Source organism: Oncorhynchus kisutch, linkage group LG30 (genome assembly GCF_002021735.2).
Source record: "Oncorhynchus kisutch isolate 150728-3 linkage group LG30, Okis_V2, whole genome shotgun sequence".
Lineage (NCBI taxonomy): Eukaryota > Metazoa > Chordata > Actinopteri > Salmoniformes > Salmonidae > Oncorhynchus > Oncorhynchus kisutch.
The window spans coordinates 46,739,687-46,766,905 of NC_034203.2; the positions used below are offsets into that span (position 1 = coordinate 46,739,687).

At 45.4% G+C, this 27,219-nt stretch overlaps 1 protein-coding gene across 1 annotated transcript; it reads right to left on the minus strand.

Annotated features, from left to right (window-relative positions):
• Window positions 1-974: 974 nt before the first annotated feature.
• LOC109884714 (ras-related protein Rab-31-like) lies at window positions 975-26,692 on the minus strand. Its single transcript, XM_020476643.2, has 7 exons — window positions 26,430-26,692; window positions 25,759-25,838; window positions 24,114-24,195; window positions 22,950-23,021; window positions 21,472-21,578; window positions 4,395-4,504; window positions 975-3,558 (listed from the first exon to the last, which is right to left on the minus strand). The coding sequence occupies exons 1-7, from the start codon at window positions 26,463-26,465 to the stop codon at window positions 3,467-3,469; spliced, it is 579 nt and encodes a 192-aa protein (XP_020332232.2). The 5' UTR covers window positions 26,466-26,692; the 3' UTR covers window positions 975-3,466.
• Window positions 26,693-27,219: the final 527 nt, after the last annotated feature.

Genomic DNA, 27,219 nt, shown 5'->3' on the forward strand with positions numbered 1-27,219 from the left:
CATAATATATAACATGTTATTGTGTTATAGAAAAGGGAATAACTTGAGTCAAGTACACACACAAAAAAATATATATATATAAATATGAATAATAAATGTCATATTAGATTTGGTCTACAGAGGGAAAACAAAGACACTTGGTTTTGCGTTGCAGAATTTTATTTATTTATTTTTATTTTACCTTTATTTAACCAGGTAAGTCAGTTAAGAACATATTCTTATTTTTAATGACGGCCTAGGAACAGTGGGTTAACTGCCTTGTTCAGGGGCAGAACGACAGATTTGTACCTTGTCAGCTCGGGGGTTTGAACTCGCAACCTTCCGGTTACTAGTCCAACACTAGGCTACCCTGTACCTATAAATGGTTACAGGCAAACTCAGGCCGGGAAGTGTCCAAGTCTAGTTTTATTGATGCCACACTTGGACACTTGATATTTGTCAAGTTTGTACAGAATACTACATCTCAGTATTGTGAGCCAACACCTCTGTGTGTGTATAACTGTACACAGACAAAATGTCCGACATGGTACAAAATCTAAATAGAAACAAAATATGGAACAAAAATAAAAAATTGTCTCATCGATAGTATCTTCCCAACAAAGTACATTTATTTAAAAAATTAAAAATTAAAATCCAAAACATATGGCACTTCTTAGATCCGCAAGGACTGTTTGCTGTTAACTCAGCTTCATACTTTCAAAAGGTACATCTGTTGTACAGTTCGACACATCCTTTTAACTAGGTCTACTTTACGGCAATTCAGCTATTACCAACACCACATTGGTGTGGCGTTGTTAGGGAATGTAGTCATCAAATGTCGTCATTAATACTGTATCATTGTTTTTCATGAGAAAGTGCAGGAACTAGCTACATAAAAGTGCCACTTTAAAATCTCCTCCCGAGTGGTTGAATCGAAGAGGCTATATTACCTCACAGATACAGTAGTTAGTCCACCGATCAATCAGTAAATACAATTATAGTTGTCAATAGTTGTATTTATTGTGATAGTGGCCCCTTTTTCAGTAGTTGGTCAATATTACATAATCATGACAACATATGGATGATAATTACAACATAGCAACAAAAAAAAAACAAGACATGGCAACTCAGGTATTCGAATTCATGCTACTTCGTCCTTCAAATACATTTTGAACATCTCATACATTCTCAAAATACATATTCTATACCAGCAATCGATGGGAAAAAGTTGGCGAAACCAAATTCATGCAATCGATATCAATGTCGGCAGCTACAAAGAGATTCTATGTATTGATCTACGCGATTCCCGGAGCCACAAGGCAACAATGCAATCACTGGATCTGCTCAACTGTTGACTGCATATTCGGTTAATGAGAATTTGGATTGTAATCTCTATATCGTATAAGAATTCAGAACGTAATCTCTAGTCTGCTTCGTATTTTGTGTCATTTTAAGAAACGTCATTAAACTCAACTAGATTATTCAATATTTGCGCAATTTATCCAAATGTTCAAGAACAGCGCGTTAGAGATGAGATCTACTAACATGTTTCGATTTTCAGGATTAAAATGTTTAAAAAATATATATTGTGCTGCTGAATATGAATTAAAAACATATCCCAGTAGGCGTACACCTACCATGTATAAAAGTCTCTGTGTCTATTGTTTTTTTTAAAGGTCAACTGACCCTTAGAACTAATCCCTCCATTTTTAAAACAGCCATTATGACATCACTATGAGTCAGAATCTCTCATTTCTACAAAAAAAAAGATGTCCAAATTGACTACAATGTTTAAAATAGAATAATTTTTGGTCATAAAGTCAGTCTCATCCAAAACAAGAGTTTGGTAAATGACTGAGTCATGACTTTACTTGAGGGTTTGGATAACAATCACGTCAACAATTCATGCCCCCTTTTTTGCAGACGCACAGAAACCTAAGATCACCATGCGTAATGCCAAGCGTCGGCTGGAGTGGTGTAAAGCTCGCCGCTATTGGACTCTGGAGCAGTGGAAACACATTCTCTGTAGTGATGAATCACGCTTCACCATCTGGCAGTCCGATGAACAAATCTGGATTTGGCGGATGCCAGGAGAACACTACCTGCCCGAATGCATAGTGTCAACTTTAAAGTTTGGCGGAGGAGGAATAATGGTCTGGGTCTGTTTTTCATGGTTCGGGCCCCTTCGTTCCAGTGAAGGGAAATCCTAACGTTACAGCATAACAATGACATTCTAGACGATTCTGTGCTTCCAACTTTGTGACAACAGTTTGTCTACCTACAGTCATGGCCTCTAGCATTTCTTAATGAGAATTGATGAAATCGTGGCCAAATCAGGAAGCGCAGTTCTCCTTTAAATTCTGTTTAACAGGATCCATTTTCTGATGTTAATCTCTTACCAAAAACACTAGAGGGCGACAAACTGGTTCCCCTCCTGAGTCAGCACACACAGGCCCAGTCCAGAAACGACACTTACAACACATCTTACCAAGGCACTGGAGTCAATCTGAGAGGAGGATTGGATAGGTATAAGCAATATGGCAAAATGTCCACCTACTGTATCCTTATATGGGTTACTGCATCTTTCTATGGGTTACTGTATCCTTCTATGAGTTACTGTATCCTTATATGGGTTACTGTATCCTTATATGGGTTACTGTATCCTTATATGGGTTTCTGTATCCTTATATGGGTTACTGTATCCTTATATGGGTTACTGAATCCTTCTATGAGTTACTGTATTCTTATATGGGTTTCTGTATCCTTATATGGGTTACTGCATCTTTCTATGGGTTACTGTATCCTTCTATGAGTTACTGTATCCTTATGGGTTACTGTATCCTTATATGGGTTACTGTATCCTTATATGGGTTTCTGTATCCTTATATGGGTTACTGCATCTTTCTATGGGTTACTGCATCTTTCTATGGGTTACTGCATCTTTCTATGGGTTACTGTATCCTTATATGGGTTACTGCATCTTTCTATGGGTTATAGGGGTGGTTTCTGGTCCTGGAATGCTGGTTAATATGCAACAGGTGAGAGGGTCTGATCTATCACAAGCCAAAGCCATGTTGTCCTCCTCCTCTCCCCTGAGACCAATGCACTGTATATGTATGGTGGACTGTGTGGAGGTGGACAATGAGTAGTTGAATCCACGCAGCAGTGTACTACAATGTCGCATTGTGGACCCTGTGATCCATGCAGCCTTGTGTGTGTGGAACCAAGGACAGTGATAATCTCACTGGCAAATCTGATGCTGAATTCTGAACCGACTCCTTACTCCCTAAACCTTCATGTAGATCCAAGAGGAAACGTGTTGAGATCTCCAAGTTGACGTCAGATAAGCTAGATAGGTGGATCATGCACCTGTCCAATCGAGAGCAGTGACTCTGTGTTAGGGGGGGGGGGGGGGGGGGGGTAGGGTGCTATGGTCTAGGCGAGGGCAGGGTGCTCGGGGTCTATTTGGGACTCAGCAGTAGTCTTACTAGCAGCAGAGTTTGTTAGATGGATGCCGGGTTAACTTGAAGGACTCGTTGCTGTCAACGTCTGGATTCTCCAGAGGCGGAATCTGTTTACCTGAAACACAACGCAGGATGTTTTGAAGGTGCAGTTTAAACAACCAGGTGCAGTTTAAACAACCAGGTGCAGTTTTGAAGGAAGTTGAGGTCGTTTCTGGAGTAACTAGCGTAAGCAATGGCTCCAGGAGATACCTTCCTTCAAACGGCACGCAGAGACATACAAATGTTATCCATGAGTTCATTTGACTGTGGGTATGTAGAAAAAAGGGCTTAATTGCCAAGATCTCACACTATCCCTTTAAGTGGTGAATCTTAACTATCCCTTTAAGTGAAAATCTGAATGAAGTAGAAATTCTGATTTGTCCCTGACAGAGATGCTAACAGGCACTGTACTGAATGAAGTAGAAGTTCAGATTTGTCCCTAAGAGAGATGCTAACAGGCACTGTACTGAATGAAGTAGAAGTTCAGATTTGTCCCTAACAGAGATGCTAACAGGCACTGTACTGAATGAAGTAGAAGTTCAGATTTGTCCCTAAGAGAGATGCTACTGAATGGTGCTACTCTGTCTGACGAGGTTGAATGGAATGTGAGTGTCTACAACAAACACACATCAAAAGATATTCACTATTTAGTTTAGTGACTTTTTATTTTATGTTAAATGTAACCTTTATTTGACTAGGCAAGTCAGTTAAGAACAAATTCTTATTCTTATTTTTTAATGACGGGCCTAGGAACAGTGGGGTAAACTTTCGGTTACTAGTCCAACAATCTAACCAGCCGACCCATGGAACATATTGCATAACAATTTCTGATAAAACAAACTAAACCGTGTTTGATGTGGTCGTATGTAACGAACCACCACGCCAACATGAACTCTAAACTAAAACACTTACTGATCTTCTGAAAGAGCTCCTCCACATTGACAGCGTTTCTGGCGCTGGTCTCCATGAAGATTGCTGCAATAGACTCAGCAAAGTCCTTAGCTTCCTTCATAGGAACTTCCCTGTTAAAAGAGATAGTATAAACTACAGCTTGGGTTGACTCATCAACAGGGCTTCCATAACCTTCTTTAACCTGGTGGTGGTGACTCATCAACAGGGCTTCCATAACAAACAGCCTTTAACCTGATGGTGACTCATCAACAGGGCTTCCAGAACAGCCTTTAACCTGATGGTGACTCATCAACAGGGCTTTCATAACAGCCTTTAACCTGGTGGTGACTCATCAACAGGGCTTCCAGAACAGCCTTTAAGCTGGTGGTGACTCATCAACAGGGCTCCCATAACAGCCTTTAACCTGGTGGTGGTGACTCATCAACAGGGCTTTCATAACAAACAGCCTTTAAGCTGGTGGTGACTCATCAACAGGGCTTCCAGAACAGCCTTTAACCTGGTGGTGGTGACTCATCAACAGGGCTTTCATAACAAACAGCCTTTAACCTGGTGGTGACTCATCAACAGGGCTTCCATAACAGCCTTTAACCTGGTGGTGACTCATCAACAGGGCTTCCATAACAGTCTTTAACCTGGTGGTGGTGACTCATCAACAGGGCTTCCATAACAGCCTTTAACCTGGTGGTGACTCATCAACAGGGCTTTCATAACAGTCTTTAACCTGGTGGTGACTCATCAACAGGGCTTCCAGAACAGCCTTTAACCTGGTGGTGACTCATCAACAGGGCTTCCAGAACAGCCTTTAACCTGGTGGTGACTCATCAACAGGGCTTCCATAACAAACAGCCTTTAACCTGATGGTGACTCATCAACAGGGCTTCCAGAACAGCCTTTAACCTGATGGTGACTCATCAACAGGGCTTTCATAACAGCCTTTAACCTGGTGGTGACTCATCAACAGGGCTTCCAGAACAGCCTTTAAGCTGGTGGTGACTCATCAACAGGGCTTCCAGAACAGCCTTTAACCTGGTGGTGGTGACTCAGCAACATGGCTTTCATAACAAACAGCCTTTAACCTGGTGGTGACTCATCAACAGGGCTTCCATAACAGCCTTTAACCTGGTGGTGACTCATCAACAGGGCTTCCAGAACAGTCTTTAACCTGGTGGTGGTGACTCATCAACAGGGCTTCCATAACAGTCTTTAACCTGGTGGTGACTCATCAACAGGGCTTTCATAACAGCCTTTAACCTGGTGGTGACTCATCAACAGGGCTTCCAGAACAGCCTTTAACCTGGTGGTGACTCATCAACAGGGCTTCCAGAACAAACAGCCTTTAACCTGGTGGTGACTCATCAACAGGGCTTCCATAACAGCCTTTAACCTGGTGGTGACTCATCAACAGGGCTTTCATAACAGCCTTTAACCTGGTGGTGACTCATCAACAGGGCTTCCATAACAGCCTTTAACCTGGTGGTGACTCATCAACAGGGCTTTCATAACAAACAGCCTTTAACCTGGTGGTGACTCATCAACAGGGCTTCCATAACAAACAGCCTTTAACCTGGTGGTGACTCATCAACAGGGCTTCCATAACAGTCTTTAACCTGGTGGTGGTGACTCATCAACAGGGCTTCCATAACAGTCTTTAACCTGGTGGTGACTCATCAACAGGGCTTTCATAACAGCCTTTAACCTGGTGGTGACTCATCAACAGGGCTTCCAGAACAGCCTTTAACCTGGTGGTGACTCATCAACAGGGCTTTCATAACAAACAGCCTTTAACCTGGTGGTGACTCATCAACAGGGCTTCCATAACAGCCTTTAACCTGGTGGTGACTCATCAACAGGGCTTTCATAACAAACAGGCTTTAACCTGGTGGTGACTCATCAACAGGGCTTCCATAACAGCCTTTAACCTGGTGGTGACTCATCAACAGGGCTTTCATAACAGTCTTTAACCTGGTGGTGGTGACTCATCAACAGGGCTTCCATAACAGTCTTTAACCTGGTGGTGACTCATCAACAGGGCTTTCATAACAGCCTTTAACCTGGTGGTGACTCATCAACAGGGCTTCCAGAACAGCCTTTAACCTGGTGGTGACTCATCAACAGGGCTTCCAGAACAAACAGCCTTTAACCTGGTGGTGACTCATCAACAGGGCTTCCATAACAGCCTTTAACCTGGTGGTGACTCATCAACAGGGCTTTCATAACAGCCTTTAACCTGGTGGTGACTCATCAACAGGGCTTCCATAACAGCCTTTAACCTGGTGGTGACTCATCAACAGGGCTTTCATAACAAACAGCCTTTAACCTGGTGGTGACTCATCAACAGGGCTTCCATAACAAACAGCCTTTAACCTGGTGGTGACTCATCAACAGGGCTTCCATAACAGCCTTTAACCTGGTGGTGACTCATCAACAGGGCTTTCATAACAGCCTTTAACCTGGTGGTGACTCATCAACAGGGCTTCCATAACAGCCTTTAACCTGGTGGTGACTCATCAACAGGGCTTTCATAACAAACAGCCTTTAACCTGGTGGTGACTCATCAACAGGGCTTCCATAACAAACAGCCTTTAACCTGGTGGTGACTCATCAACAGGGCTTCCATAACAGTCTTTAACCTGGTGGTGGTGACTCATCAACAGGGCTTCCATAACAGTCTTTAACCTGGTGGTGACTCATCAACAGGGCTTTCATAACAGCCTTTAACCTGGTGGTGACTCATCAACAGGGCTTCCAGAACAGCCTTTAACCTGGTGGTGACTCATCAACAGGGCTTTCATAACAAACAGCCTTTAACCTGGTGGTGACTCATCAACAGGGCTTCCATAACAGCCTTTAACCTGGTGGTGACTCATCAACAGGGCTTTCATAACAAACAGCCTTTAACCTGGTGGTGACTCATCAACAGGGCTTCCATAACAGCCTTTAACCTGGTGGTGACTCATCAACAGGGCTTTCATAACAGTCTTTAACCTGGTGGTGGTGACTCATCAACAGGGCTTCCATAACAGTCTTTAACCTGGTGGTGACTCATCAACAGGGCTTTCATAACAGCCTTTAACCTGGTGGTGACTCATCAACAGGGCTTCCAGAACAGCCTTTAACCTGGTGGTGACTCATCAACAGGGCTTCCAGAACAAACAGCCTTTAACCTGGTGGTGACTCATCAACAGGGCTTCCATAACAGCCTTTAACCTGGTGGTGACTCATCAACAGGGCTTTCATAACAGCCTTTAACCTGGTGGTGACTCATCAACAGGGCTTCCATAACAGCCTTTAACCTGGTGGTGACTCATCAACAGGGCTTTCATAACAAACAGCCTTTAACCTGGTGGTGACTCATCAACAGGGCTTCCATAACAAACAGCCTTTAACCTGGTGGTGACTCATCAACAGGGCTTCCATAACAGTCTTTAACCTGGTGGTGGTGACTCATCAACAGGGCTTTCATAACAGCCTTTAACCTGGTGGTGGTGACTCATCAACAGGGCTTCCATAACAAACAGCCTTTAACCTGATGGTGGTGACTCATCAACAGGGCTTCCATAACAGTCTTTAACCTGGTGGTGACTCATCAACAGGGCTTCCAGAACAAACAGCCTTTAACCTGGTGGTGACTCATCAACAGGGCTTCCATAACAGCCTTTAACATGGTGGTGAATCATCAACAGGGCTTCCAGAACAAACAGCCTTTAACCTGGTGGTGACTCATCAACAGGGCTTCCATAACAAACAGCCTTTAACATGGTGGTGACTCATCAACAGGGCTTCCATAACAGCCTTTAACCTGATGGTGGTGACTCATCAACAGGGCTTCCATAACAGTCTTTAACCTGGTGGTGACTCATCAACAGGGCTTCCATAACAGTCTTTAACCTGGTGGTGACTCATCAACAGGGCTTCCATAACAAACAGCCTTTAAACTGGTGGTGGTGACTCATCAACAGGGCTTCCATAACAGTCTTTAACCTGGTGGTGAATCATCAACAGGGCTTCCAGAACAGCCTTTAACCTGGTAGTGACTCATCAACAGGGCTTCCATAACAAACAGCCTTTAACCTGGTGGTGGTGACTCATCAACAGGGCTTCCATAACAAACAGCCTTTAACCTGGTGGTGACTCATCAACAGGGCTTCCATAACAGCCTTTAACCTGATGGTGGTGACTCATCAACAGGGCTTTCATAACAAACAGCCTTTAACCTGGTGGTGACTCATCAACAGGGCTTCCATAACAGCCTTTAACCTGGTGGTGACTCATCAACAGGGCTTCCATAACAAACAGCCTTTAACCTGGTGGTGACTCATCAACAGGGCTTCCAGAACAGCCTTTAACCTGGTGGTGACTCATCAACAGGGCTTCCATAACAAACAGCCTTTAACCTGGTGGTGACTCATCAACAGGGCTTCCATAACAAACAGCCTTTAACCTGGTGGTGACTCATCAACAGGGCTTCCATAACAAACAGCCTTTAACCTGGTGGTGACTCATCAACAGGGCTTCCATAACAGCCTTTAACCTGGTGGTGACTCATCAACAGGGCTTTCATAACAGTCTTTAACCTGGTGGTGGTGACTCATCAACAGGGCTTCCAGAACAGTCTTTAACCTGGTGGTGACTCATCAACAGGGCTTCCAGAACAAACAGCCTTTAACCTGGTGGTGACTCATCAACAGGGCTTCCATAACAGCCTTTAACCTGGTGGTGACTCATCAACAGGGCTTTCATAACAGCCTTTAACCTGGTGGTGACTCATCAACAGGGCTTCCATAACAGCCTTTAACCTGGTGGTGACTCATCAACAGGGCTTCCATAACAGTCTTTAACCTGGTGGTGACTCATCAACAGGGCTTCCATAACAAACAGCCTTTAACCTGATGGTGACTCATCAACAGGGCTTCCATAACAAACAGCCTTTAAACTGGTGGTGGTGACTCATCAACAGGGCTTCCATAACAGTCTTTAACCTGGTGGTGAATCATCAACAGGGCTTCCAGAACAGCCTTTAACCTGGTAGTGACTCATCAACAGGGCTTCCATAACAAACAGCCTTTAACCTGGTGGTGACTCATCAACAGGGCTTCCATAACAAACAGCCTTTAACATGGTGGTGACTCATCAACAGGGCTTCCATAACAGCCTTTAACCTGATGGTGGTGACTCATCAACAGGGCTTCCATAACAGTCTTTAACCTGGTGGTGACTCATCAACAGGGCTTCCATAACAGTCTTTAACCTGGTGGTGACTCATCAACAGGGCTTCCATAACAGTCTTTAACCTGGTGGTGACTCATCAACAGGGCTTCCATAACAGTCTTTAACCTGGTGGTGACTCATCAACAGGGCTTCCATAACAAACAGCCTTTAACATGGTGGTAACTCATCAACAGGGCTTCCATAACAGCCTTTAACCTGATGGTGGTGACTCATCAACAGGGCTTCCATAACAGTCTTTAACCTGGTGGTGACTCATCAACAGGGCTTCCATAACAGTCTTTAACCTGGTGGTGACTCATCAACAGGGCTTCCATAACAGTCTTTAACCTGGTGGTGACTCATCAACAGGGCTTCCATAACAGTCTTTAACCTGGTGGTGACTCATCAACAGGGCTTCCATAACAAACAGCCTTTAACCTGGTGGTGACTCATCAACAGGGCTTCCATAACAAACAGCCTTTAACCTGGTGGTGACTCATCAACAGGGCTTCCATAACAGTCTTTAACCTGGTGGTGACTCATCAACAGGGCTTCCATAACAAACAGCCTTTAACCTGATGGTGACTCATCAACAGGGCTTCCATAACAAACAGCCTTTAAACTGGTGGTGGTGACTCATCAACAGGGCTTCCATAACAGTCTTTAACCTGGTGGTGAATCATCAACAGGGCTTCCAGAACAGCCTTTAACCTGGTAGTGACTCATCAACAGGGCTTCCATAACAAACAGCCTTTAACCTGGTGGTGGTGACTCATCAACAGGGCTTCCATAACAAACAGCCTTTAACCTGGTGGTGACTCATCAACAGGGCTTCCATAACAGCCTTTAACCTGGTGGTGGTGACTCATCAACAGGGCTTTCATAACAAACAGCCTTTAACCTGGTGGTGACTCATCAACAGGGCTTCCATAACAGCCTTTAACCTGGTGGTGACTCATCAACAGGGCTTCCATAACAAACAGCCTTTAACCTGGTGGTGACTCATCAACAGGGCTTCCAGAACAGCCTTTAACCTGGTGGTGACTCATCAACAGGGCTTCCATAACAAACAGCCTTTAACCTGGTGGTGACTCATCAACAGGGCTTCCATAACAAACAGCCTTTAACCTGGTGGTGACTCATCAACAGGGCTTCCATAACAAACAGCCTTTAACCTGGTGGTGACTCATCAACAGGGCTTCCAGAACAGCCTTTAACCTGGTGGTGACTCATCAACAGGGCTTCCAGAACAGGCTTTAACCTGGTGGTGACTCATCAACAGGGCTTTCAGAACACCCTTTAACCTGGTGGTGACTCATCAACAGGGCTTCCATAACAGCCTTTAACCTGGTGGTGACTCATCAACAGGGCTTTCATAACAAACAGCCTTTAACCTGGTGGTGACTCATCAACAGGGCTTCCTTAACAGCCTTTAACCTGGTGGTGACTCATCAACAGGGCTTTCATAACAGTCTTTAACCTGGTGGTGGTGACTCATCAACAGGGCTTCCATAACAAACAGCCTTTAACCTGGTGGTGACTCATCAACAGGGCTTCCATAACAAACAGCCTTTAACCTGGTGGTGACTCATCAACAGGGCTTCCATAACAGCCTTTAACCTGGTGGTGACTCATCAACAGGGCTTTCATAACAGTCTTTAACCTGGTGGTGGTGACTCATCAACAGGGCTTCCAGAACAGTCTTTAACCTGGTGGTGACTCATCAACAGGGCTTCCAGAACAAACAGCCTTTAACCTGGTGGTGACTCATCAACAGGGCTTCCATAACAGCCTTTAACCTGGTGGTGACTCATCAACAGGGCTTTCATAACAGCCTTTAACCTGGTGGTGACTCATCAACAGGGCTTCCATAACAGCCTTTAACCTGGTGGTGACTCATCAACAGGGCTTCCATAACAGTCTTTAACCTGGTGGTGACTCATCAACAGGGCTTCCATAACAAACAGCCTTTAACCTGATGGTGACTCATCAACAGGGCTTCCATAACAAACAGCCTTTAAACTGGTGGTGGTGACTCATCAACAGGGCTTCCATAACAGTCTTTAACCTGGTGGTGAATCATCAACAGGGCTTCCAGAACAGCCTTTAACCTGGTAGTGACTCATCAACAGGGCTTCCATAACAAACAGCCTTTAACCTGGTGGTGACTCATCAACAGGGCTTCCATAACAAACAGCCTTTAACATGGTGGTGACTCATCAACAGGGCTTCCATAACAGCCTTTAACCTGATGGTGGTGACTCATCAACAGGGCTTCCATAACAGTCTTTAACCTGGTGGTGACTCATCAACAGGGCTTCCATAACAGTCTTTAACCTGGTGGTGACTCATCAACAGGGCTTCCATAACAGTCTTTAACCTGGTGGTGACTCATCAACAGGGCTTCCATAACAGTCTTTAACCTGGTGGTGACTCATCAACAGGGCTTCCATAACAAACAGCCTTTAACATGGTGGTAACTCATCAACAGGGCTTCCATAACAGCCTTTAACCTGATGGTGGTGACTCATCAACAGGGCTTCCATAACAGTCTTTAACCTGGTGGTGACTCATCAACAGGGCTTCCATAACAGTCTTTAACCTGGTGGTGACTCATCAACAGGGCTTCCATAACAGTCTTTAACCTGGTGGTGACTCATCAACAGGGCTTCCATAACAGTCTTTAACCTGGTGGTGACTCATCAACAGGGCTTCCATAACAAACAGCCTTTAACCTGGTGGTGACTCATCAACAGGGCTTCCATAACAAACAGCCTTTAACCTGGTGGTGACTCATCAACAGGGCTTCCATAACAGTCTTTAACCTGGTGGTGACTCATCAACAGGGCTTCCATAACAAACAGCCTTTAACCTGATGGTGACTCATCAACAGGGCTTCCATAACAAACAGCCTTTAAACTGGTGGTGGTGACTCATCAACAGGGCTTCCATAACAGTCTTTAACCTGGTGGTGAATCATCAACAGGGCTTCCAGAACAGCCTTTAACCTGGTAGTGACTCATCAACAGGGCTTCCATAACAAACAGCCTTTAACCTGGTGGTGGTGACTCATCAACAGGGCTTCCATAACAAACAGCCTTTAACCTGGTGGTGACTCATCAACAGGGCTTCCATAACAGCCTTTAACCTGGTGGTGGTGACTCATCAACAGGGCTTTCATAACAAACAGCCTTTAACCTGGTGGTGACTCATCAACAGGGCTTCCATAACAGCCTTTAACCTGGTGGTGACTCATCAACAGGGCTTCCATAACAAACAGCCTTTAACCTGGTGGTGACTCATCAACAGGGCTTCCAGAACAGCCTTTAACCTGGTGGTGACTCATCAACAGGGCTTCCATAACAAACAGCCTTTAACCTGGTGGTGACTCATCAACAGGGCTTCCATAACAAACAGCCTTTAACCTGGTGGTGACTCATCAACAGGGCTTCCATAACAAACAGCCTTTAACCTGGTGGTGACTCATCAACAGGGCTTCCAGAACAGCCTTTAACCTGGTGGTGACTCATCAACAGGGCTTCCAGAACAGGCTTTAACCTGGTGGTGACTCATCAACAGGGCTTTCAGAACACCCTTTAACCTGGTGGTGACTCATCAACAGGGCTTCCATAACAGCCTTTAACCTGGTGGTGACTCATCAACAGGGCTTTCATAACAAACAGCCTTTAACCTGGTGGTGACTCATCAACAGGGCTTCCTTAACAGCCTTTAACCTGGTGGTGACTCATCAACAGGGCTTTCATAACAGTCTTTAACCTGGTGGTGGTGACTCATCAACAGGGCTTCCATAACAGTCTTTAACCTGGTGGTGACTCATCAACAGGGCTTTCATAACAGCCTTTAACCTGGTGGTGACTCATCAACAGGGCTTCCAGAACAGCCTTTAACCTGGTGGTGACTCATCAACAGGGCTTCCAGAACAAACAGTCTTTAACCTGGTGGTGACTCATCAACAGGGCTTCCATAACAGCCTTTAACCTGGTGGTGACTCATCAACAGGGCTTTCATAACAGCCTTTAACCTGGTGGTGACTCATCAACAGGGCTTCCATAACAGCCTTTAACCTGGTGGTGACTCATCAACAGGGCTTCCATAACAGTCTTTAACCTGGTGGTGACTCATCAACAGGGCTTCCATAACAAACAGCCTTTAAACTGGTGGTGGTGACTCATCAACAGGGCTTCCATAACAGTCTTTAACCTGGTGGTGAATCATCAACAGGGCTTCCAGAACAGCCTTTAACCTGGTAGTGACTCATCAACAGGGCTTCCATAACAAACAGCCTTTAACCTGGTGGTGACTCATCAACAGGGCTTCCATAACAAACAGCCTTTAACATGGTGGTGACTCATCAACAGGGCTTCCATAACAGTCTTTAACCTGGTGGTGACTCATCAACAGGGCTTCCATAACAGTCTTTAACCTGGTGGTGACTCATCAACAGGGCTTCCATAACAGTCTTTAACCTGGTGGTGACTCATCAACAGGGCTTCCATAACAGTCTTTAACCTGGTGGTGACTCATCAACAGGGCTTCCATAACAAACAGCCTTTAACATGGTGGTGACTCATCAACAGGGCTTCCATAACAGCCTTTAACCTGATGGTGGTGACTCATCAACAGGGCTTCCATAACAGTCTTTAACCTGGTGGTGACTCATCAACAGGGCTTCCATAACAGTCTTTAACCTGGTGGTGACTCATCAACAGGGCTTCCATAACAGTCTTTAACCTGGTGGTGACTCATCAACAGGGCTTCCATAACAGTCTTTAACCTGGTGGTGACTCATCAACAGGGCTTCCATAACAAACAGTCTTTAACCTGGTGGTGACTCATCAACAGGGCTTCCATAACAAACAGCCTTTAACCTGATGGTGACTCATCAACAGGGCTTCCATAACAAACAGCCTTTAAACTGGTGGTGGTGACTCATCAACAGGGCTTCCATAACAGTCTTTAACCTGGTGGTGAATCATCAACAGGGCTTCCAGAACAGCCTTTAACCTGGTAGTGACTCATCAACAGGGCTTCCATAACAAACAGCCTTTAACCTGGTGGTGGTGACTCATCAACAGGGCTTCCATAACAAACAGCCTTTAACCTGGTGGTGACTCATCAACAGGGCTTCCATAACAGCCTTTAACCTGGTGGTGGTGACTCATCAACAGGGCTTTCATAACAAACAGCCTTTAACCTGGTGGTGACTCATCAACAGGGCTTCCATAACAGCCTTTAACCTGGTGGTGACTCATCAACAGGGCTTCCATAACAAACAGCCTTTAACCTGGTGGTGACTCATCAACAGGGCTTCCAGAACAGCCTTTAACCTGGTGGTGACTCATCAACAGGGCTTCCATAACAAACAGCCTTTAACCTGGTGGTGACTCATCAACAGGGCTTCCATAACAGCCTTTACACTGATGGTGGTGACTCATCAACAGGGCTTCCATAACAGTCTTTAACCTGGTGGTGACTCATCAACAGGGCTTCCATAACAGTCTTTAACCTGGTGGTGACTCATCAACAGGGCTTCCATAACAGTCTTTAACCTGGTGGTGACTCATCAACAGGGCTTCCATAACAGTCTTTAACCTGGTGGTGACTCATCAACAGGGCTTCCATAACAAACAGTCTTTAACCTGGTGGTGACTCATCAACAGGGCTTCCATAACAAACAGCCTTTAACCTGATGGTGACTCATCAACAGGGCTTCCATAACAAACAGCCTTTAAACTGGTGGTGGTGACTCATCAACAGGGCTTCCATAACAGTCTTTAACCTGGTGGTGAATCATCAACAGGGCTTCCAGAACAGCCTTTAACCTGGTAGTGACTCATCAACAGGGCTTCCATAACAAACAGCCTTTAACCTGGTGGTGGTGACTCATCAACAGGGCTTCCATAACAAACAGCCTTTAACCTGGTGGTGACTCATCAACAGGGCTTCCATAACAGCCTTTAACCTGGTGGTGGTGACTCATCAACAGGGCTTTCATAACAAACAGCCTTTAACCTGGTGGTGACTCATCAACAGGGCTTCCATAACAGCCTTTAACCTGGTGGTGACTCATCAACAGGGCTTCCATAACAAACAGCCTTTAACCTGGTGGTGACTCATCAACAGGGCTTCCAGAACAGCCTTTAACCTGGTGGTGACTCATCAACAGGGCTTCCATAACAAACAGCCTTTAACCTGGTGGTGACTCATCAACAGGGCTTCCATAACAAACAGCCTTTAACCTGGTGGTGACTCATCAACAGGGCTTCCATAACAAACAGCCTTTAACCTGGTGGTGACTCATCAACAGGGCTTCCAGAACAGCCTTTAACCTGGTGGTGACTCATCAACAGGGCTTCCAGAACAGGCTTTAACCTGGTGGTGACTCATCAACAGGGCTTTCAGAACACCCTTTAACCTGGTGGTGACTCATCAACAGGGCTTCCATAACAGCCTTTAACCTGGTGGTGACTCATCAACAGGGCTTTCATAACAAACAGCCTTTAACCTGGTGGTGACTCATCAACAGGGCTTCCATAACAGCCTTTAACCTGGTGGTGACTCATCAACAGGGCTTTCATAACAGTCTTTAACCTGGTGGTGGTGACTCATCAACAGGGCTTCCATAACAGTCTTTAACCTGGTGGTGACTCATCAACAGGGCTTTCATAACAGCCTTTAACCTGGTGGTGACTCATCAACAGGGCTTCCAGAACAGTCTTTAACCTGGTGGTGACTCATCAACAGGGCTTCCATAACAAACAGCCTTTAACCTGGTGGTGACTCATCAACAGGGCTTCCATAACAAACAGCCTTTAACCTGGCGGTGACTCATCAACAGGGCTTCCATAACAGTCTTTAACCTGGTGGTGACTCATCAACAGGGCTTCCATAACAAACAGCCTTTAACCTGATGGTGACTCATCAACAGGGCTTCCATAACAAACAGCCTTTAAACTGGTGGTGGTGACTCATCAACAGGGCTTCCATAACAGTCTTTAACCTGGTGGTGAATCATCAACAGGGCTTCCAGAACAGCCTTTAACCTGGTAGTGACTCATCAACAGGGCTTCCATAACAAACAGCCTTTAACCTGGTGGTGGTGACTCATCAACAGGGCTTCCATAACAAACAGCCTTTAACCTGGTGGTGACTCATCAACAGGGCTTCCATAACAGCCTTTAACCTGGTGGTGGTGACTCATCAACAGGGCTTTCATAACAAACAGCCTTTAACCTGGTGGTGACTCATCAACAGGGCTTCCATAACAGCCTTTAACCTGGTGGTGACTCATCAACAGGGCTTCCATAACAAACAGCCTTTAACCTGGTGGTGACTCATCAACAGGGCTTCCAGAACAGCCTTTAACCTGGTGGTGACTCATCAACAGGGCTTCCATAACAAACAGCCTTTAACCTGGTGGTGACTCATCAACAGGGCTTCCATAACAAACAGCCTTTAACCTGGTGGTGACTCATCAACAGGGCTTCCATAACAAACAGCCTTTAACCTGGTGGTGACTCATCAACAGGGCTTCCAGAACAGCCTTTAACCTGGTGGTGACTCATCAACAGGGCTTCCAGAACAGGCTTTAACCTGGTGGTGACTCATCAACAGGGCTTTCAGAACACCCTTTAACCTGGTGGTGACTCATCAACAGGGCTTCCATAACAGCCTTTAACCTGGTGGTGACTCATCAACAGGGCTTTCATAACAAACAGCCTTTAACCTGGTGGTGACTCATCAACAGGGCTTCCATAACAGCCTTTAACCTGGTGGTGACTCATCAACAGGGCTTTCATAACAGTCTTTAACCTGGTGGTGGTGACTCATCAACAGGGCTTCCATAACAGTCTTTAACCTGGTGGTGACTCATCAACAGGGCTTTCATAACAGCCTTTAACCTGGTGGTGACTCATCAACAGGGCTTCCAGAACAGCCTTTAACCTGGTGGTGACTCATCAACAGGGCTTCCAGAACAAACAGCCTTTAACCTGGTGGTGACTCATCAACAGGGCTTCCATAACAGCCTTTAACCTGGTGGTGACTCATCAACAGGGCTTTCATAACAGCCTTTAACCTGGTGGTGACTCATCAACAGGGCTTCCATAACAGCCTTTAACCTGGTGGTGACTCATCAACAGGGCTTCCATAACAGTCTTTAACCTGGTGGTGACTCATCAACAGGGCTTCCATAACAAACAGCCTTTAACCTGATGGTGACTCATTAACAGGGCTTCCATAACAAACAGCCTTTAAACTGGTGGTGGTGACTCATCAACAGGGCTTCCATAACAGTCTTTAACCTGGTGGTGAATCATCAACAGGGCTTCCAGAACAGCCTTTAACCTGGTAGTGACTCATCAACAGGGCTTCCATAACAAACAGCCTTTAACCTGGTGGTGGTGACTCATCAACAGGGCTTCCATAACAAACAGCCTTTAACCTGGTGGTGACTCATCAACAGGGCTTCCATAACAGCCTTTAACCTGGTGGTGGTGACTCATCAACAGGGCTTTCATAACAAACAGCCTTTAACCTGGTGGTGACTCATCAACAGGGCTTCCATAACAGCCTTTAACCTGGTGGTGACTCATCAACAGGGCTTCCATAACAAACAGCCTTTAACCTGGTGGTGACTCATCAACAGGGCTTCCAGAACAGCCTTTAACCTGGTGGTGACTCATCAACAGGGCTTCCATAACAAACAGCCTTTAACCTGGTGGTGACTCATCAACAGGGCTTCCATAACAAACAGCCTTTAACCTGGTGGTGACTCATCAACAGGGCTTCCATAACAAACAGCCTTTAACCTGGTGGTGACTCATCAACAGGGCTTCCAGAACAGCCTTTAACCTGGTGGTGACTCATCAACAGGGCTTCCAGAACAGGCTTTAACCTGGTGGTGACTCATCAACAGGGCTTTCAGAACACCCTTTAACCTGGTGGTGACTCATCAACAGGGCTTCCATAACAGCCTTTAACCTGGTGGTGACTCATCAACAGGGCTTTCATAACAAACAGCCTTTAACCTGGTGGTGACTCATCAACAGGGCTTCCATAACAGCCTTTAACCTGGTGGTGACTCATCAACAGGGCTTTCATAACAGTCTTTAACCTGGTGGTGGTGACTCATCAACAGGGCTTCCATAACAGTCTTTAACCTGGTGGTGACTCATCAACAGGGCTTTCATAACAGCCTTTAACCTGGTGGTGACTCATCAACAGGGCTTCCAGAACAGCCTTTAACCTGGTGGTGACTCATCAACAGGGCTTCCAGAACAAACAGCCTTTAACCTGGTGGTGACTCATCAACAGGGCTTCCATAACAGCCTTTAACCTGGTGGTGACTCATCAACAGGGCTTTCATAACAGCCTTTAACCTGGTGGTGACTCATCAACAGGGCTTCCATAACAGCCTTTAGCCTGGTGGTGACTCATCAACAGGGCTTCCATAACAGTCTTTAACCTGGTGGTGACTCATCAACAGGGCTTCCATAACAAACAGCCTTTAACCTGATGGTGACTCATCAACAGGGCTTCCATAACAAACAGCCTTTAAACTGGTGGTGGTGACTCATCAACAGGGCTTCCATAACAGTCTTTAACCTGGTGGTGAATCATCAACAGGGCTTCCAGAACAGCCTTTAACCTGGTAGTGACTCATCAACAGGGCTTCCATAACAAACAGCCTTTAACCTGGTGGTGGTGACTCATCAACAGGGCTTCCATAACAAACAGCCTTTAACCTGGTGGTGACTCATCAACAGGGCTTCCATAACAGCCTTTAACCTGGTGGTGGTGACTCATCAACAGGGCTTTCATAACAAACAGCCTTTAACCTGGTGGTGACTCATCAACAGGGCTTCCATAACAGCCTTTAACCTGGTGGTGACTCATCAACAGGGCTTCCATAACAAACAGCCTTTAACCTGGTGGTGACTCATCAACAGGGCTTCCAGAACAGCCTTTAACCTGGTGGTGACTCATCAACAGGGCTTCCATAACAAACAGCCTTTAACCTGGTGGTGACTCATCAACAGGGCTTCCATAACAAACAGCCTTTAACCTGGTGGTGACTCATCAACAGGGCTTCCATAACAAACAGCCTTTAACCTGGTGGTGACTCATCAACAGGGCTTCCAGAACAGCCTTTAACCTGGTGGTGACTCATCAACAGGGCTTCCAGAACAGGCTTTAACCTGGTGGTGACTCATCAACAGGGCTTTCAGAACACCCTTTAACCTGGTGGTGACTCATCAACAGGGCTTCCATAACAAACAGAATTTAACCTGGTGGTGACTCATCAACAGGGCTTCCATAACAGTCTTTAACCTGGTGGTGACTCACCAACAGGGCTTCCATAACAAACAGCCTTTAACCTGGTGGTGACTCATCAACAGGGCTTCCATAACAAACAGCCTTTAACCTGGTGGTGACTCATCAACAGGGCTTCCATAACAAACAGCCTTTAACCTGGTGGTGACTCATCAACAGGGCTTCCAGAACAGCCTTTAACCTGATGGTGACTCATCAACAGGGCTTCCATAACAAACAGCCTTTAACCTGGTGGTGACTCATCAACAGGGCTTCCATAACAAACAGCCTTTAACCTGGTGGTGACTCATCAACAGGGCTTCCATAACAGTCTTTAACCTGGTGGTGACTCATCAACAGGGCTTCCATAACAAACAGCCTTTAACCTGATGGTGACTCATCAACAGGGCTTCCATAACAAACAGCCTTTAAACTGGTGGTGGTGACTCATCAACAGGGCTTCCATAACAGTCTTTAACCTGGTGGTGACTCATCAACAGGGCTTCCATAACAAACAGCCTTTAACCTGGTGGTGACTCATCAACAGGGCTTCCATAACAAACAGCCTTTAACCTGGTGGTGACTCATCAACAGGGCTTCCATAACAAACAGCCTTTAACCTGGTGGTGACTCATCAACAGGGCTTCCATAACAAACAGCCTTTAACATGGTGGTGGTGACTAATCAACAGGGCTTCCAGAACAGCCTTTAACCTGGTGGTGACTCATCAACAGGGCTTCCATAACAAACAGCCTTTAACCTGGTGGTGACTCATCAACAGGGCTTCCATAACAAACAGCCTTTAACCTGGTGGTGACTCATCAACAGGGCTTCCAGAACAGCCTTTAACCTGGTGGTGACTCATCAACAGGGCTTCCGGAACAGCCTTTAACCTGGTGGTGACTCATCAACAGGGCTTCCATGACAAACAGCCTTTAACCTGGTGGTGACTCATCAACAGGGCTTCCATAACAAACAGCCTTTAACCTGGTGGTGACTCATCAACAGGGCTTCCATAACAAACAGCCTTTAACCTGGTGGTGACTCATCAACAGGGCTTCCATAACAAACAGCCTTTAACCTGGTGGTGACTCATCAACAGGGCTTCCAGAACAGGCTTTAACCTGGTGGTGACTCATCAACAGGGCTTCCATAACAAACAGCCTTTAACCTGGTGGTGACTCATCAACAGGGCTTCCATAACAAACAGCCTTTAACCTGGTGGTGACTCATCAACAGGGCTTCCATAACAGTCTTTAACCTGGTGGTGGTGAGGTTACACCCTTGTGTGAATGTCAGCTCAGAATATAATTTAACTGGTACCTAGGCTAATACTTCCTAGTCATAAATGTAACAAAGGTGGACATCGAGGTCCTGTCAATCAAATGGTTGTTATGGCCTACAGAGCAGAGTTATATTGCAGAGTCCCAACAATAGTAACACACAACACCATGGCGACCAATCAACAGGGTTTCCATGACCACGTTAGCCTTTAAAACACAGTTCGACAGAAGTGGTGAAGGACTGATGATACCTGATGTCCCCCAAATCTTTCTTGTTCCCTGCCAAGGCTACAATGATGTCCTCAGGACCGTGCTCCTTCAACTCCTTCACCCATTTCTTCAGTGTCTGGAAAGAGTCCTGACAGGTAGAACAGAACAGGGCAGACAGACAGACAGAACAGAACAGGGCAGACAGACCGGTAGAACAGAACAGGGCAGACAGACCGGTAGAACAGAACAGGGCAGACAGACCGGTAGAACAGAACAGGGCAGACAGACCGGTAGAACAGAACAGGGCAGACAGACCGGTAGAACAGAACAGAGCAGACAGACCGGTAGAACAGAACAGAGCAGACAGACCGGTAGAACAGAACAGAGCAGACAGACAGGTAGAACAGAACAGGGCAGACAGACAGACAGACAGACAGACAGGTAGAACAGAACAGGGCAGACAGACAGAAAGGTAGAACAGAACAGGGCAGACAGACAGAAAGGTAGAACAGAACAGGGCAGACAGAAAGACAGGTAGAACAGAACAGGGCAGACAGACAGAAAGGTAGAACAGGGCAGACAGACAGACAGGTAGAACAGAACAGGGCAGACAGACAGACAGGTAGAACAGGGCAGACAGACAGACAGGTAGAACAGAACAGGGCAGACAGACAGATAGAACAGAACAGAACAGGGCAGACAGACAGATAGAACAGAACAGGTAGAACAGAACAGGGCAGACAGACCGGTAGAACAGAACAGAGCAGACAGACAGGTAGAACAGAACAGGGCAGACAGACAGACAGGTAGAACAGAACAGGGCAGACAGACAGAAAGGTAGAACAGAACAGGGCAGACAGAAAGACAGGTAGAACAGAACAGGGCAGACAGACAGAAAGGTAGAACAGAACAGGGCAGACAGACAGAAAGGTAGAACAGAACAGGGCAGACAGACAGAAAGGTAGAACAGGGCAGACAGACAGACAGGTAGAACAGAACAGGGCAGACAGACAGACCAGGGCAGACAGACAGACCAGGGCAGACAGACAGACAGGTAGAACAGAACAGGGCAGACAGACAGATAGAACAGAACAGGGCAGACAGGTAGAACAGAACAGGGCAGACAGACAGGCGAACAGAGCAGACAGACAGGCGAACAGGGCAGACAGACAGACGAACAGGGCAGGCAGAACAGACCAATGGCCAGGTTACACTTTACTACAGGACTGATTTGTCAAACTTAGCTTTTTACCCCCAAAGCCTCCTTTCTCTAGCCTGGTAGAAGTGCTGATCTAGAATCAGGTCCCCAACTGTCCAATATAAAATCTTAATTATAATGATCTGAAAGGCGAAACTGATCCTAGATCACCTCCTGTGAGACTCTTTCTGAATACAGTCCCTGGTCTCAGATCTGTTTGGCATGACAATGACCACAGGAGTTGGCAAGACAACACAAATAGGCCACACTGTAATTGTCTCTGGTCTGGAATCCACACAGAATGTTGATCGGGTTCCTTACCAGTTTGGTGATGTCATAGACTATGACAGCGGCGGCAGAGCCTCGGTAGTACATGGGAGCCAGCGAGTGGAACTGGAACACAAACATACAGGAAGTTAGCTATGAACAAGGGGAAGTTGCAGTTCATATGACTGAATTACTGGGTTTAAACAATGTTTAACTAACTAGTTCAGCTTTAGGGTTAAAAAATAATAATATTCAAGTTTAAATACAAATAGGAAATAATATACATTTGGAGAAAGAGATGAGATACCAGCTACAGTATAGCAAAACAATACAACTGTGAGCTATTTTCCCCCCATGTGTTAAGGACGTAATGATGAGGCATTCTGGTCAGCATATTGCCCATCCTACACATATTTGCACACACACACACACACACACTTTTCCATTTACACCCCACCCCTGTGAGTTATCACGCCACAACAATACTATGAACCTTGAACTCTGACCCATGGTGTGTCCCAGAATAACAAAACCACATCTTCTCTGAGAATAGGAATTCTTCTCATGACGACGAGACATATGTTACACAGTCAAGAAAAGATTGTGTAAGCCACCTGGAGCAGTGATTGGACAGACACCATCGGGATCCAGGAAGTGTGGCTATGGCAACGCGAGACAAGACGACAACGTCCAACTAAATCTCGGTCCAATGGACAAATCAAATAGTGATTAGTTGCCCATTTCTGACCCTTCCAGTCTCCATGAATCAGCCTTTACCTCCCGGCGAGCGGTGAAACTGATTTTGGACATTATTTTCTTGTTGACTAGATAAAATGAAATCAAGGTGAACGGGTTTTTCTAATCTCCCAGAATGAGTTGGGTCCTATTTTGACATGGCAACCCTACCAGGGAGGGCAGTGGAGGCTGCTGATGGGAGGACGGCTCATAATAATGGCTGGAATGGAGTCAATGGAATGGAAGTCAATGGAATGGAGTCAATGGAATGGTAGTCAATGGAATGGTAGTCAATGGAATGGAGTCAATGGAATGGAGTCAATGGAATGGAGTCAATGGAATGGAAGTCATGTTGTTTAAAATATCATTCAATTTACACCATTCCATTCATTATTACAAGCCATCCTCCAATCAGCAGCCTCCACTGAGTGAGAATGTGGAACAGATAAAGGATGAGGAAAAGGAGAAAGAGGATGTACCCACCCTTTCCTGTCCCCCTGTGTCCCAGATGAGGAACTTGTGTAGTTCGTGTCCACACGGGACCGTCTTGGTTAAAAACGATGCCCTGCAAGTATCACAGAACATTAGGCCTAGCATAGTCTTAATCATTAAGACCTCGGTCGAGGATGATAGGATAGTGTTAACTGTTGATGACAGAATAGGTCAAGAACAAGAAGGACTGGTCAGAGCAGGACAGGACAGAGCAGGACAGGACAGAGCAGAACAGGACAGGACAGAGCAGAGCAGGACAGGACAGGTCAGAGCAGGACAGGACAGAGCAGAGCAGGTCAGAGCAGAACAGGTCAGGACAGAGCAGAACAGGACAGGTCAGAGCAGAACAGGTCAGAGCAGAACAGGTCAGAGCAGAACAGGACAGGTCAGGACAGAGCAGAACAGGACAGAGCAGAACAGGACAGGTCAGAGCAGAACAGGACAGAGCAGAACAGGACAGGACAGGACAGGTCAGAGCAGAACAGGACAGGTCAGGTCAGAGCAGAACAGGACAGAGCAGAACAGGACAGGACAGAGCAGAACAGGACAGAGCAGAACAGGACAGAGCAGGACAGAGCAGAACAGGACAGAGCAGAACAGGACAGGACAGGACAGGACAGAGCAGGACAGGACAGAGCAGAACAGGACAGGACAGGACAGAGCAGAACAGGACAGAGCAGAACAGGACAGGACAGAGCAGAGCAGAACAGGACAGAGCAGAACAGGACAGGACAGGACAGAGCAGAACAGGACAGGTCAGAGCAGGACAGAGCAGAGAAGGACAAAACAGAATAGAAGAATAACTTTATTTTTCCCCTCGAGGGATGATGAATGTTTTAGACTCAGTAACCACCAAAGCCTATCATGAGATACCGAATCAGATGGAGAATCAGACAGAGAATCAGACAGAGAATCAGATAGAGAATCAGACAGAGAATCAGATAGAGAATCAGATAGAGAATCAGACAGAGAATCAGAGAATCAGAGAATCAGATAGAGAATCAGATAGAGAATCAGATAGAGAATCAGATAGAGAATCAGACAGAGAATCAGACAGAGAATCAGACAGAGAATCAGACAGAGAATCAGACAGAGAATCAGACAGAGAATCAGATAGAGAATCAGACAGAGAATCAGATAGAGAATCAGACAGAGAATCAGACAGAGAATCAGACAGAGAATCAGACAGAGAATCAGACAGAGAATCAGACAGAGAATCAGATAGAGAATCAGACAGAGAATCAGACAGAGAATCAGATAGAGAATCAGACAGAGAATCAGATAGAGAATCAGACAGAGAATCAGATAGAGAATCAGACAGAGAATCAGATAGAGAATCAGACAGAGAATCAGATAGAGAATCAGACAGAGAATCAGATAGAGAATCAGACAGAGAAAGCTGGATTTGAATATAAAGCCCTTATTTCCAAGAAAATCCTTCCGACACATATTTACTCATTTCATTTCCTTCCCTGGACATAAGACAGAGTTTGAGACTGGTTTTATTTTAGATTTTCGTGCAATTATAACTTGATAATCCTGAAAAGGTCTCCAGGACAGGACAGGCAGGAAGCTAATTAGACACTTGTTGCTGCCTATTGAATAAAATCAAGGTATTAACGCTCTGACAACTTACCCTATCGTTGGACTGACGTTGTGGTCGAAATGGTCTTGTACAAAACGACATACAATACTAGACTTGCCCACTCCTGTATCCTACCGAAAGAAATAAGAAATTGGTGAAATGCTATTTCGATGTTACTCGGTCTGTACAAAAGACTCGAGAAGATACACAACGCTATTGGCTAAAGCATCCTAGTAGCCTGTTGTTGTTGTTGTTTGTGTATCTTACGCTAACCAAGGATACATACATACTGTATCTGTAGGACCGAATGGTTACTTTATCAAATATGTAACCGGATGGTGGCGTAACGGTTGGTATTGGTCAGAAGAGCCATTCCAAAACAAAATGCACCGTAAGGGAAATCACTCAATGGACCAGGACAACAACACCGCAGTACAATAAACAACATAATACAAAAGGGGATTTGTAAAAGGCCTATCAAGGTCAGGGGAAAGGTTATGATTAGGTTATGTGGCGGCGACTCCACATTATTTTACTAAAGAAATGTCTCCAATGTACAACGATTCTTCGACAAGATGAGATAAAGATGCAGTTTCTATACGAGGTCGAATTCTAGCAAGACAGATAGACATTCAAACGGTCGTGTTCCCAGTATAAAGAGATACAGCCGGACCGCAGACAGACAGAAGGAATTTCCAAAGAGAATAACTTATTTCACTTACTCCCAGAAGACACACTTTTAATTCCCGTATGGCCATTTTAAAGAGTTATGGCAATCTAGTCATACTTCTTCCGTTTCTTTTCAACGCCTTTGTCTCTCCACGTTTGCTTACAACGTATTTTGTCTTTAGATAAGAGAAAGAACCTCAGCCCCTAAGCAGGACTACTGGCCATCTTTCTAAATGTAACGGGATCAGCTGAAGCGAACCTCCCGAAACGCTCAATGTCACGTCACGGCGTAACCTCTTCGGTTACTTTTACGTTCAAAAGAGATGAGAACTGAAAAAGACAAGGAGATAAAAGAAAAAAAAATAGTCCCAGAGAATAAACTGTTTATTTTAAGCTCTAGATAGCGGTCCCCCAAAACAGGAGTGAATATGTTGAGAAAAGAGAGAAGGTGCGCGAGTGAAGAGGACACACAGTGGAAACTATAACCGCGACATGTTACGGTTAATTCCAGGTATGGCAATTATTAATGTAGCCTGTGAGAATGGACTGGAGTTGGATGAGGAGACTTCTTGCCATAGCAATATTTAGTTTGTTCAGAAGTTCCCTATCAATAAGTTTTGAATAGACAGAGCTATGATGCACACGGCTGAAGCCAGAAGAGAACATGCTTTCCTCAAATCTGGTTAATCGCCAGGTTTCTTATACCCTCTGTGCTACAGATTGTAATTTTGGGGTCAAGGTCAGCTTCTATATAACACGTCCTGACAAATGTTAAAACAGCTATATAAATCCAAATTTGATTCATTCATTGATTAACACGACAACCTTGGGGTAGTTTTACTG